This window comes from Callionymus lyra, chromosome 9, assembly GCF_982586985.1.
Source record: "Callionymus lyra chromosome 9, fCalLyr1.hap1.1, whole genome shotgun sequence".
Taxonomy (NCBI): Eukaryota; Metazoa; Chordata; class Actinopteri; order Syngnathiformes; family Callionymidae; genus Callionymus; species Callionymus lyra.
In genome coordinates this window covers 13359481-13373965 of record NC_141826.1, presented here as the reverse complement: position 1 = coordinate 13373965, position 14485 = coordinate 13359481, and the positions used below count along the sequence as shown (strand labels likewise).

Genomic DNA, 14485 nt, shown 5'->3' with positions numbered 1-14485 from the left:
TGCTGCTCTATAGACACTTTATTTCATATTTTTTGCTGTTTTACATGTATTGGAATGTACATTGGTGTGTCTGGTGGGACACCCCACCTTACAAAAATCTGTTACCAACCCAAAATTTAAATATCAAAATAAGCATAATGCAGTAATACAATATACATGACTACATAAGAGTGGCTTTACTCTCTACAGCATATAGGCTAGCATGTTCCATTTACAAAATGCTCGTGATATATTTATACATTTATATCTGCAAATATAAAACAACAGTAATGCTCATTCTTTAAAAGTGATAGAAATGGTGTTAAATATGTGTGAAATGAACTCCAGGTGAACACAGTGAGGAGGTTTGAAACTAGAGACATGAATAAATCCTGGATTTGTTTTTTTTTTAAAGTCGATTGAAACATGAGATTTACCGGAAAAAAATGGTCCCGGATTCTCCAAATAACAATAAATCTGATTAATTAAATTGATACATTTTGATCCAGGGCCAAAATATTGATTTTATCCCTTATTTATCTTTCTCATCAGCCCCTAAACATCACAGAACTACATAAGTAGTTCATCAAAGGTGAACTTTTAGAAGTTGAAAGGGGTCTCGTGAAGGTAAAATGAAAATAAAGCGATGCAAGTAGGTCATCCACAACAACATTGAGATAATCTTGTTATCCAGATAATGGGTCACGTGAGATGAGCTGAGGAGACGTCCATGTCATCGTGTAATGGAAATATCAGAGTATTATGGAGATTTGTTAGCTCGAGCTGAGAGGCTGCAAAATCATCCTTATATTTTCCTTATAGCATGAATTTAATGGCACAACATTGTTATATTTTTTAAAAACTGCTGTTGATCTACAAAATGTTGACACGTCTATCTCTGCCTAGTTTCTCATTCAGATCTATTTGAGGAACTACAGTTGTACTTATGGCTGAATGCACAATGGTTGTCGGTCTGGAGCTGAAGAAAAAAGAGGAAGAAAAAGAAGAAGAAGAAGAAGAAGCTTGTTTGCAGATGACGTATTTGTGCTGCACCGAAAACAGTCCTGGTGGAGGATTTTGTAGATATTTACTTTCACTTTCCTGTGAAAGAGCTGAAGACTTAGGCCTCGTAAACCCTGTAAAGAAGATGACACATCACTTTAACATTATGACCACCTGTTGAAGCAGAAATAGTACAAGAAATGTAAAAAAGATTGTTTCTAGCGCCCCTAGTGTCAGCAGGGTGTAAGTGCAACGTCGCAACGAGCCGCAAGTAATAAAACATAAATAGTAAATAAATAGAGTAAGTTGGACCAGTAAAGACATTGAGGAACATTGAGAAATTACGTTTTACGTTATTACTATTCAACCATTGTATGTTATTTAAAAAAAATAAAATAAATAAAGGATTTTTATGGTGACTTATTTTAGGTTTCAATATTTACCTGTGCTTGTCTTTCCAGATCCGGAACCACTTGACCAGGTTCTTGGTGCTCTGAAGTTTGGGATGAAGACAGTACTCTTGCCCTTTGAACCTTGACACGTTCTCCATCGTCACACTGAGGAAAACATGGATGTGTTAATAAGTGTTTACGTGGTTATCATCTGCCTTATCATTGTATAAGTTTCAATTTGACAACTTTCATTAAACTGTTTTTTTAAACTTTTTTTCAAATCATTAAGTCATTTTAAGATCTGTCATTCTTAAGTCCACTTGAATTAAATTGAAGAAGTTAGTTTATGTGAAGTTAATAAAAAAGTTTAAAAAAAAAAAACATATTTGGACCACTGCATAGTATCTTCATTATTATCAACCTGTTGATTAAAAGAGTGTCAAAAATAACTCCATTAATCCTCAACAATAACAATCTTAACAATAACAACAGTCTTTAAATGATTATTTTATTTTATTACTTCTGCCAAGGAGGTATTGGACCATCAATAAGTATCTGTATATCTGCGAAATATTGCAAAACATTTATTTATATTGTGATCAAAACCATGTTATTACATATTGGGGGAGTTTGGGTTGATTTTCAAATACAGTTGGAATTTTTTCTTTCTTTGTCTATTGAGATGTGTGTTGTGCAAGCAAGTTTAGTAACACTAGTAACATCCAATCAAGCTTATATGACAATACAACTGATCATTTAAATGGTAAAAAGGCTGGTACAAATAAAGAACAATAATGTCAAGTGAATAAAGCAGCTGCTTGGCAGAGGTCTGCACCCTCTGAGGGATTATGTATTTGGGTTATATAATGACTTGCGTCAGATGTTTTTGCTTTTAATCTCATCTGTACTACAATAAGATTTCCACGCCACAGCGAGAGCTCTGGCTCGGTGCTGCCACTGAAAAATGCGACATCTGAACTCCCTGAATCACTGTAACCCGGGTCTTTGGGCAACGTTGGAAGAAAGTCCGCCTGCATGTGGCGTATTCAGGCCCAACAAGAGAAATGTGGGAAAAAAAACAGCCGGCGTGCCAGGGAGACCCTCCGTCCAGAAACAAAACATAAAGCATGAATGTTCGACGGGGAGACGAGAGAAGAAAAGACTCGACTCTCACCGAGAAAAGATGCATTCAGTGTTTAAAACGATTACAGACTTCATGTGTGCTCGTGTGTGTCATGAACTCAAATAAGAGCCTTTCTTCCAAATTAGTCTTTTCTTCAGTGACTTTTTAATGTATTACAAAAGTTTTTCATTGAATGCTGAACTCAATCACTTGCCCTAATTGAATGATTGACCTTAATAGGGAAATCTAATTATAAACAATTGAAAGCGTTCTTTTAATAAAGACATAACAAAAAAATATTAAATTACCTGGAAAGACACATCTTTAAAAAAGGATATCATTTAAAATATATATAAAGAATTTAAAGCACCATCAATCTTCTTTTTACAATTTAAGAACATTTTAAAAAATATATTTTTTTAGTATTAATTGTATGATTGATTGATTTCTTAATAATGAATCAACTTTCATGTAAATAATTTGTAATACATTTTTGAGACTCATTTTATAGAAGCAAAAACGTCCTTAATTGATTCATAATGTAGTACATACTGTTATGTAGTGTATTTTGTATGTATTTATATATATATAATTTAAAAAATATAAAATTTAGTTTTTTTTTCATTAAGAATAGTGTCAATCCATACATAATAATGGAAAAAGTATGTAAAAATATTGAGAGAACCTTTTTATTTGTTTATATTTTAATATATGTATTTATTGTTCCCACATTGAGTATTCCTGTTTTATTTCTACATTTATACTTCCTAATATTCTATGAAAATATATGTAATTAAGTGAAAATTTGGCTCCTTAGTGAAGAAAACCAGCTGAAAAATAGCTGTATTGTACTTTTACTGCATACTTCTGGGCCTCAGATACAGACAGCAACAGCTGCAGACATAACGTGAAGAGAAACTTCCTTGAAATGTTTCATGTTACACATACAGGGGAGCAGCTGGAAAGCAGATCATTCAGACAAGCTGCGTGTACACTCTGGATGGAACATTAAAATATATTTTTTATTTTGTCTCCACAAAACAAATGGGTTGGTGTTCAAGGTTATATAATAAAATAAACTCAGAGGTAATGGCCTCTTTTTTGAGGCCCCCCTGGCCGGCTTGTACGTGTGTGCTTAGTAGTATCATTCCTGAATGCCAAACTGTGAGCTGGAAGCCAAGCAGCCAAAACAAAGAAGCGACCTCTCTCTTGCTTTTGGAGGTTTTCCGGAGCCTGCTGGGACTCATTTTTCACCGAGCACCAGCGGGTGGTGGCCCCGTCTCATGCTAATAGATGACCGACCCTCCTGGAATAATGGCGGCGACTCAAGAAACCTGTGAGCCATCGCATCAAACTCATGCCGTCATTGTGGGGAAAATATGTTTTTATGGACAACATCAAAGAGATTTCACTATTTATTATCTATTTATTATTTAATTTATTGTTTTTAATTCTAATTTTCTGACACCAAACTGTCCACACGTTACCCCAAAATAACTACTAAAAAAAGAAAGATAATTAAAACCTTTCTTACTTTTTATTTGATCTCCATCTGCCTTATGAAAAGTGTCTTTAAAATTGATGAGTAAAGCAGTTTTTGGAGCTCACATTATTCCGTTTCGCCAGCAGGTGGCAGCAGAGATCGCCACTGACTAGTAACTTCTATATGTGATAGACTTCAACACACTTCATCAATAGAGGAAACAAAAAGAAAAGTGAACAAAAGTTCTCTCATTTACAGTAGAAAAAAAGTTTGAGGTTCGTTTTGGATTAAAGTGTAGCTATCAGCAAAAGAAAAAAAGTTCAGATTTTAGCTTTAAAATAATATTACAGACCAATTTAGCGGGTATCTGTTTATCTTTGTTATACACAGAAAGTATTTTAAATGATTCATGTGCTGGTCTTGGAAAGTACAGGTGATTGGGGGCGGGGCATAGAAGTTCCAACCAATAGAAAAGGATGGAAGCAACAGAGGCTCCGTAATTGAAAAAAACAAAAAAAAGAAAACATTAAATTAAAACATTAAAAACCTCAATACCTTTAGCCCTCAAAAAGAGGAAAAAAAACACAACATTTAATATAATTTATTATTGTAGAAAATTGGAAGGTTTTTTTGGAAGGTTAAAATAAATAAATAATTGAATTGAAAACAGTTGCACTACCAGCCTCGGCCAGAGGGGTGGCCCTAGCAGTATTGAGAAGTTTGTGTGGTTTCGAAAAATAGGGGGACCCCCTGGAAAGGCCGTCATGAGACATACAGGCATCAAAACCAAACATACATTTACAAATAACCATTACTTACTTACATACTTACTTTTCAGGATTTCAGAGCAGCTAATTCTGGCGCATTTTTTTCTATATTAAGTTGGTTGACAGTGTGTAGTGTGACAGAGTGAATCGTTTGAGTCGGTTCAGTGGTGAGTTTTAATGGCAACAAAGTCGAGACTTGATGAAGTGAAGAATTTCAGACAGATGTTAAATATTTCCTCTTTTAAAATATCATCATATATTTACAGATCTAAAAAAAAGGCATTAAAAATAAAATAAAAAGTGTATTTTTCACTGGGGATGAACTGAAATGAGATAGAAAGAACGTGTTATTTTGTACTTACAAAATCATCTTTTCTTGACAAAACGGGTGTTTGGGTTTGATCTCCAACTTCTGGACGTCCTTGTATCTGATCTTGGGTCCCTTCCTGGTGCACCGGCACTTGTAGGCTGTTGACACAAATGCAAGTCATCCTTTCATTCATTTTAATTCATAAAAAAAAAACAGTGGATCCAAACCAAATTGATAAAAATCGGCGAGTTCCCAACATGTATAAAATTAATTTAAGAGCTTGTACTTGTTTATAAATCACCCAAATCAATTAGAAAATATTAAATTAAATACAAAATATAATACAATAATACAATTGAGACATTTATAAATAAAAATGAATGGATGGAATACGTAAAAAAAAAGTTGTCTGTTGAATAAAATGACAGAAATATGCTACGTTCTCAATTAAGACAAAAAGAAACACAGGAAACCATAACAAAAATACAAAAAAATCATATAACAATGTTTGCGTACAAATAAAAATGTTTCTTAAAGCATTATATAAACATGGATACATACATATATAATATAATTATCAATAAATAATATATCATTATCATCATCCTGGAAGGGAAATTCTTTTTTGAAATACATTATAAAAATATACATTTAAAAGCAACAACTAATATGTGGGTAAGAAATCTATAAAATGTATACATTTGAGTTCAAAGTATGAATGTTTTCACAAGGAGGTCAAATCAAAACATTGAATATACGAGATTAACAAACATGTGTCTCTTCTGACTGGTCTTCCCTTTGGTCACCACTTTTCCAACAAAAAAACCCAAAAACAAACAGCAGATGATCGCCAGCTGCAATCAAACTACTGGAAGATAAATAAAATATTCTTGTGTTAAAGTAGTTTTCCACACGATCGCCTCCAGTGAGTGGACGTCCGGGATGGTTCAAGGTTCCAGTCATCAATCATGATGTTACACTCAGTCACAACAAAACAGAGGGACATCTTCACATCCATCTTTCAACCATCGTGTACAGTCCATGGATTGAGATATTTATTCAATAACATTTGAAGTTTTCTCCTATAAAATCATTGATATTTTTATTCTATAATGACATATTCTTGTTCATTATTTAGATCCAATTAAATTAAATGTTGAGTTATTATCACTATTACAACATAATAAATAATTTATAAAAAACAAACAAAAAAAAACGTTATAGATATAAAAGTGAATACAAATTATTATAAAGAGCATTTAGGGAAATCTTCAATTTAAATGAAAATAAAAGTATATTATAAACTATATAAAATATAAAAGCAACTGAATCACAAAAATGTATCAACGACCGGATCATGTCCTGCAATATTCTTTAATTCCAATATTTTGTCTTTTAAAAACACACCCGAATAGACACAACTAGTGAGTGAAAAAAGTGTATATTTACCTTCTGCGCTCAGCACATAGAACGCCAGCACTAACAAAACTAGTACTGCTGAGCCTCGATGCATCTCTCTTAAATAAAAGTTCTGAAAAAAAAAAAGTCCTGGCAAGTTGAAATCAGAGCTCTCACGAAAACAAAGTTTCTCGGTGCAGCTATATCCAGCGTCTGTCAGTCGCAGGAGGAGATTGTGCAACTGAGTGGTCTGGGATGAAGCCTCACTGCCTCACTGGAGAGAGAAAGGGAGCCGAGCTGCAGCTCTTTCTGAGCATCATTAATATTCACAGCCAGACAGCGAATCAAAACACTTGTGGACTGCGAGGGAGAAGTTGAGTCCATGGAAAGAGGAGGAGGAAGAAGAGAAACTATTACATGCATCAGCTGGAGGAGAGAGAGAAGAAGAAATGAACCCACGGCTACAGTAATATATTTAAACTATCGTCATTTTCGAGCCTTTTTTTTATTTTGACCCCAAGTCTCTGCGAGTCTGATTTGTTGTGTAACGAATGACTCACACGTCTTCTCTTGCTGTTGTTGCTGTTTTTCACCTCGTTCAGATGTTTGAACAAATATATATTCTATAAAAAAAAGGCCTATAAATCTTTTGCATAACGTTTTATATTGTAGTTATGACAGTGACCACCAGGGGGTTCAACGTGAATGTTTACTAAATGATGGTTTCCTTTTTGAAGGTCTCTCTTAGTTAATTTGTTTTAGCGAAAAGGAACACCCTGGAAAGCTTCCTAGACACATCTTTGAGAAATATTGTTTTATATTGATTTCCAGGCGGTAACTCACTAATTACGCTGATGAGTTCACTGAGAGGTAGCGAGACAAAGACAGTCGTACTGCAGTTAAAGTGCGTTTACAGAAAATTTCAATGAAACATTAAAAAAATGTACCTGGAAATACACACTTTTAACGTTTGGCTACTAAGTACTTTTTGCACAAACTTAAACAATCTGCAGAACTAAATATAAAACATGAATAATAACTTTTCAAGCAATTGAATCAAAATTATAGATTTATTACCACGTTAGAAAGTTGAAGAAAATATGTTTTCCCCCTACATTTAAACTGGTATGACACATTAAAATATTTGCAGTAATGTTGAAATATAACATGATATTGAAAATGTAATTTATTTAACGTAATTTAAAAAAAAGAACTTAAACGTGGCATATAAAAAATTATAGATATATATCTAGATCACTTGTATATAGCTTTGGTTTTGAGGAGAGGTAACCTTGATTGGAGGAACCTTCAGGTAATGTGCATTTTTTGGTTCATCCAAGAAGTCTTTAAAAGATTCATGGTCTTGGTCTTGCTTGGGGGAGGTCTGCGGTCTCCTAGTGCTCTCATCAAAGGATCCACATGATTCATTGGTTTGTATTCATAGTTTCACTTCATTTTATCCATTCCAACTTTTGACCTGTAAGAGATAGCCCTGAGAAGGTGTCCTGACCACTCCCACCAGGGACAGAGTGACCACAGGATTGCACCGTCCATCATCAGTCACCGGGGACTCTTCGCTGTGAGCTCAAAGGCTGCCGCTGTTATCAGTCAAGCCGGCGGCCATGAAACGTCTACACGTTAACAAGATCCGAGCGTAGATTTGAGGGGAGCGGGCGGCGGAGGATTCACCTCAGGACAACTCAGAACATCCATCCAAGTCGCTTCGATTGTTCTAGAATCATTGATGTCTTGTTGGTTTCTTTGACACTTTTTGATCCGGTGAAAATTGGCTGATCATCAATGTGACACGTGTCGTTTTCATCAATCGCATGAGGCTTGACGTCTATCGAGCTTAAGGTGATGAGAAGGAGAAGATTAATCTGTCAGGAAGGATCAGGAAACCATGTGAAGCGGTGAGAACACTGAATGAAACGAATGGGCTTTTCTGAACCTCCTACAGACGTCGGTGTGGCTTCCATGAGCGTCTCTGGATCCTAAAGGTTTGAAGGAATCATCAGGTCAAATTAAAGTTCAAAATCCAGCTTTTCTCAAGAATTTTCTCACATCCGGTTATCTTCACTGAATCCTGAATGTGATGCAGCTGGAATAAAATTCATCTCTTCCAAATCAGACACCATGGTTCTCAGTTTGAATCATGTTGGCTCTCTTGTCCAGGTTGGAACCGAGATGCTTCCCCAGGTGAAGAAGAACAAGTGTATGGTTCACAAGTGAGGGAGATGACGGGCGAGTGATTCTGTCTGTCATGGTAAAAAAAAAAGAGAGACAAGAAAAATGAATCCGTTTTACCAAACTTTAGGTGGTGACCCAAATAAGATGATTGCGAATAAAAGCAGACAAAATAAGAGTTTGGGTTAGGTAAGGGTAAGGGTAAGGGTAAGGGTAAGGGTAAGGGTAAGAGTTAGGGTAAGGGTAAGGGTAAGGGTAAGGGTAAGGGTAAGGGTAAGGGTAAGGGTAAGGGTAAGGGTAAGGGTAAGGGTAAGGGTAAGGGTAGGGGTAAGGGTAAGGGTAAGGGTAAGGGTAAGGGTAAGGGTAAGGGTAAGGGTAAGGGTAAGGGTTAGGGTTAGGTTTAGATTTAGGGTTATGGACTAGGGTTAGGTACGAGTTTAGGGATAGGTTTAGGATAAGGGGATAAGGATTGGGGAAATGGTAAGGTTAGGGTAAAGATTAGGGTAATGGTAAGGCTATGGTTCAAGGTTAGTTTAAGAGTTAGGGGTATGGTTAGGATAAGGTTTCGAGTTAGGGTTAGAGTTACTGTTAGAGTTAGAGTAAGGTTAGGGTTAGGGTTTGTGTTAGGGTAAGAATGAGGGTTTTTGCTAGGGTTTTGGGTTAAAGGTTAGGGTTAGGGTTAGGGTTAGGGTTAGGGTTAGGGGTTAGGGTTACCCAAGTGTAACAAAATGTTGTCATATTTTTGAAAATATATAGAGTAAAGCCTTTTCCCACTATGTGACAAAACTGACATGGCAAGACTTTTGATGAACCCTGCATGAGCAATATATACATAAATTTGAAGAGGATATGCATGTTTGTGTGCGAAACACTGAGGTGAATTTCTGATAAATCCACTCCCGCTCAAAAAACGTAGACAAATTGTAAATATTCATTCCACACCTAGGACTGTTTACAAAAGGAATTGCAGTGGTCACTGGTCTTTGGCAAGAGTTAAACTCTGAAATAAAACAGGGCTTGTGTCATGTGGGGAAACACACAGATGATAGAGCAGATGTTATTATGCATCTGCAGATGTTGCAGATGTGGTCAACAACAGGAAGCCACGGACAGAAGCGAGGGCAGGACGGGGGAGGACGAAGTTAAGTGAAAAGTGTCTTTGGCTCCTGAAGCTCAAGTGGCTTCCATTGGTGTCAGGGGTGAGGCGAAGGGTGAGGCTCGCTTCCCCCCTGAGGGAAATCCATAATAGCTTTGGATCACATCTCATATTTGGAACAGGTTTTGAAAGTTAAGTGCTCACGTCAAGGGATAATGAGAGAAAACAAGTGGCAGGTGTTACACGAACATTTGTTTCTTTAAAAATCTGACAGCAAAGATGGACGACACACAAACACACAAACACACAAACACACAAACACACAAACACACAAACACATGGAAGGCAAAGAACGTTAATTCAGTGTCTCGTTTCATTCTCTCTCTGGTTCTAAATTTGAACGTTATGTTGTAAAACTAAATCCCCACCTGAGGACAATGACTGATTATCATCTTGGATAATAAGCAATTATCTTAATAACTCACATTTAGATATTGACCTCTGGACCTAATGGGGCTTTTCTAGACCAACAACCGCTTTTCACAACCTGTCTACAAGAAAACACATTTTCATATCTCATCTTTGAAACAAACAATAAAGGAGTTAAATATTCAAACACAACAGCTGGGAATTTTGACGTTAGTAGAAAAAAGTTTTGAATTGGGTTTAAAACAGTTTTTTCTCTTTCAAAAAATTTAAATCCCCATCTTGGAGGACCTGGATTCGAAACATTAAGGTTATGGATACAAATAATTTATGAGAAATTAAATACTATTCCTAAAATAATTTCAATATATTCACTATCGGATGCCAATTCTGGGGGGGGGGGGGGGTGTATTCGAACCATTTTTATTAAAAAGATCTTAAAATGTTTTGACTGCAATGTTATTGCAGATTTAAAACTTCAATTTTCATATTAAAAAACGTTTTTATTTGTTTGAAATTTTCTTTGTTTCACAACTTTAGATATGTTTTTTATTTTTTTAAAGAAGTTAAAAAAAAAAAATAGACATTTGACCCAGATCCAGCACCATACTGTGACTTATGGTTTGGTTGTCAAATTTATCCACACAAAAAAGTTAAGCTTCTTGAAAATTGTAAATTCCGAGTCATTAGAAGTAATTGTTTTCAAGATAATTGAAAATCCTAGAGAAGATAAACATGAATTTCTTTGATTTTAAACCCACTGACTGTTTGTATTTAATGTGTTCTTCTTGTTCAAAAAACGAAGTTCTATATCAAACAGTCTTTGATTCTTTTTGTTGGTGTTTCGGAAATCTAATAATGTTTCAAACCCTTTTTTAAACCTTTTCTTTTTAACTTTTGACTCTAATTTAGGACCATAATACGAAACCTTTTTTTTCACAATTAATGTTTGTGGACTTGTGGGCCTTCATTTAACAATTGAGGTTCTAGTGACTAAATATATCTGTACCGTCTTGATTCTGAAGAACAAGGATTTTAGTTTCTATACTTTTTTTTTCCTGAGAAAAGATTCCGTGTTTGAAGATGAAACATGAGACGGGATGTGAAGAGTAAAGTTCAAATAAAGATGGAGGAATCTTCTGGTGTTAATAATGGAAAAAAAAAAAAATCCCAGCTCGAAGTACAAAGATGTCCTCCAATGTTTCCACACCTCCGTAGATCCAGCCAGAATAAAAGTGTTTACACGTGGAGCCACGCTGAAGATTTTGCCTTAAACAGCCTGAAGTGTGAGTGGAATGCAGCAGCGACACTACGTTGCCTGTCTGGGCTTGAAAAGAACAGACGGCACAAACATGCCATCGGTTGTTTGGACTCACTCGTCTTCTTGAAAAAGAACGTTTCGCAGGTTTAGCCCAAAGTGATTTGTGTGTGTTTTGCGCGAAGAGATCCCCGTCTTCCATCCACGCCACTTCACACGTAAACAGACGGTCCGTTGAAGCGCTGCGTCTGCGCAGAGGCAGGTGAAGCACACCATGTTCACGGGCGGACGGAGATAATGGCTGTTTTTTTGGATGAAACTAGACGGTATTCAATTAAAAACGGGGGTCGTTAAAAGCATCTTGAGGACGACACTGAAGAGCCCATTGTAACAAAGGTGGAACATCAGAGACGTTTGATGGTTCTTGACTTCCATTTATAGTCAAAACTAACCAAGTTTGACAGTGTTTCAGACCTTCTCTGATGACATGTAAATCTTATTTAATATCACATTATTTACCTCATTACGATCATTTTAAGTCTCCATTGATGTGATGAGTATCAGGATCTTGATCCAGTTTGAGGATTAGTTCCTATAGATCACAAACATGGCAGCCTTGAGTGAAAATGCATCCATTTTTTTTTTTTTTTTAATCCAGAAGCCCTGAAGACCTGAATGACTCATTCAACGTTTGCTGTGTGAAGATACGAACTGAGATTGAAACACATAGTCATTTGTCATTTTAGACTTTGAAAAGGCTGTAATAAATCAGAAAGTTCCTCAACCGTGACACACTTAACGATTTACTCTTTTATCTCAGATCAAGTTCCAGCAGAGTCGCAGTAACCGATCCAGATTATCATTCATGTGAATTAAAGTGGATTCCACAGATATAGTATCAAGCTTTAGAGGAGATCAACATTAAAAAAGCTTTAAAAATCTGACAAAATTATGGGTTTTAAAACGCAATACATTACATTTATTAAGTTAAAAGGGAAAATAAGAAAAATAATTTTATCACATGTGACATTATAAAAATAATATTAAAAGCCTGATGATTAAAAATTCCACCTGTTTAAACATAATTTCAGTTCAGAAAATTAAAAAAGTTTACTTTTGTTTGAAAAAATAAATGCTAACTATTATCGCAAAAATAATATATCTGTATAATAATGAGCAACAGGGATAACCATGATGTGTAAAATTCAATAAGTAGTATTACAAAAGAGAAATAACTATATCTTGAGCATTATATTAAAAAAACACAATGTAATGTAGGTATATAAAATGTGGATTTATACAAATATACAAAAATACATCTTGTATAAAAAAGAATGTGTACGTTTTATTTCAATTATATGTGACTTAAAGAAAAACATTTGCACATATTCTAAAATTAATATTCTGACCTGAACTATAGTAACGATTTTATTATGATGAGAAACAAGATAGGACTAAAAGGGAAAAACTTTTATTTGGATTATTCTCGTATTATATTTGTCTTTTTATTTAATTTTTATTATTATTTTCTTACTTCTATTGATTAATTATATTCTGCAAACAATGGGAATTAGAAGAACATGTTTTTTTATTCAGTTACTAAACAAATCCAGGTTAAACACAAATGAAATAAAGTCATAGTATTAATGCTGTTAGCGTCTAAAATCTGTTAGCGATCAGTGTTTTGATGGAATATTTGAGAGAACAGCTGCAGGGAAGACGTTGCCCAATTATTGCTTTGGAAAATCTTATCCTTAAATGCACTTTGCTGTTGAAGTAAAAAAAAACACACGAGGATAATATTCCATGTTCCTGGCAAAGCCGTGATAGAGAATGAAAAAAATGTGCTTCACAGTGAGAGACATTGTTCGTCATTATTTAAACAGATTACGTTGTGATGTTTCATTTCCACAGTTAGCTTTCGTCCAAACAAGCTAGCTAACGTGCTAAACATCATCTTAATACACAGTTGCGTCACTTTCTTTCTTTTTTAATTTGTTGTTGCATGAAACTGATCTAAACTATGATTATTACACATTATATAAATTCCCCCGTCATTATCTAGCTAGTTTAAATTATATAGCAACCGAGCAAAACAACAAGCGTTTGTGTCGTCGAAAAATAAAAAAGGGTCTCGCTCTGATTCTAAATGTAGGTCACGGTGCTCACTAGATATATCGGGGAAACACAGAAACGTGAGCGTTCTCCTGAAACATTCACGTGTAAAGAGAGCACACGCCTGACGACGACACAGATCTATAAATAGTCACATGACCGACGATAATTCATTCTCCGGCTCCGAGCTAAGACGCTAAAGTTTGACCCGACACTGGACCAATAAACTCCCGATTAAAACTTTTTATTTCAAATTGTTTTTGGCAGCTTCCTCTTTATTTGGTCAAACGAATTTAGGCTCAAATTCCCAGCATCAGTCATTGATGAGCCGAATGAAATATTCACCGGCGAGTCTTCTTTGTCTTGTGCCGCTAATTGACCACGACAACCTTCGGACACGCGAGACACGGCGTGACGCCTCCGGTTTCGGTCGAAAGACGGGGAAACCCACACATGGACACGCGAGACTTCCGCTTTGTTCCCGGAGCAACGCTCGCACACACCTGTGTAATATGAAGACAAGAAGAAGACGTGATTGATGTCGCACAACTGAGGCCGGTCACGTGTGCGTCACCTGATCGGATGACACCTGTAGTATTGAACACTCCCAAAAATTAAGAGGTCAGATATCAAGGGTCAGATAAAATCAATAATAATTCATATTTGCACATTAGTTAAACGTATAATTGTGCCTTTTCAGTCGATCATTTTGACTCTACGCTAACTTTAGACCCCCGTGCAAATTGACACGAACCAGCGACTCCATAATCATCGTTGCTAACTACATGTATGTCATTGATATCATTCAATAACTGTTTAAAGCATTTGAAATAAACTGCTCCGTGTTCATTGTATCACGATAACACAAGTCACATCATGCTTCCAAACCACTGTCCGGCACCAGTTGTCTCTGCAGGGAGCAGGACGATTAGGTTCTAGTCTATAAAGG

General features: G+C 35.7%; 1 protein-coding gene across 1 annotated transcript; it reads right to left on the bottom strand.

Annotated features, from left to right (window-relative positions):
• cxcl14 (chemokine (C-X-C motif) ligand 14) lies at positions 1 to 6737 on the bottom strand. Its single transcript, XM_087799826.1, has 4 exons — positions 6506 to 6737; positions 5109 to 5214; positions 1425 to 1538; positions 1 to 1115 (listed from the first exon to the last, which is right to left on the bottom strand). The coding sequence occupies exons 1-4, from the start codon at positions 6567 to 6569 to the stop codon at positions 1100 to 1102; spliced, it is 300 nt and encodes a 99-aa protein (XP_087655952.1). The 5' UTR covers positions 6570 to 6737; the 3' UTR covers positions 1 to 1099.
• Positions 6738 to 14485: the final 7748 nt, after the last annotated feature.

Excerpts from the sequence above, each read along its gene's own strand:
- cxcl14 (XM_087799826.1), bottom strand. The coding sequence starts at position 6,569 with ATGCATCGAGGCTCAGCAGTACTAGTTTTGTTAGTGCTGGCGTTCTAT. Across the intron at positions 5,215-6,505 it reads CTATGTGCTGAGCGCAGAAG|CCTACAAGTGCCGGTGCACC; the intron begins GTAAATATACAC and ends TTGTGTCAACAG. Across the intron at positions 1,539-5,108 it reads TGTCAAGAAAAGATGATTTT|TGTGACGATGGAGAACGTGT; the intron begins GTAAGTACAAAA and ends TGTTTTCCTCAG.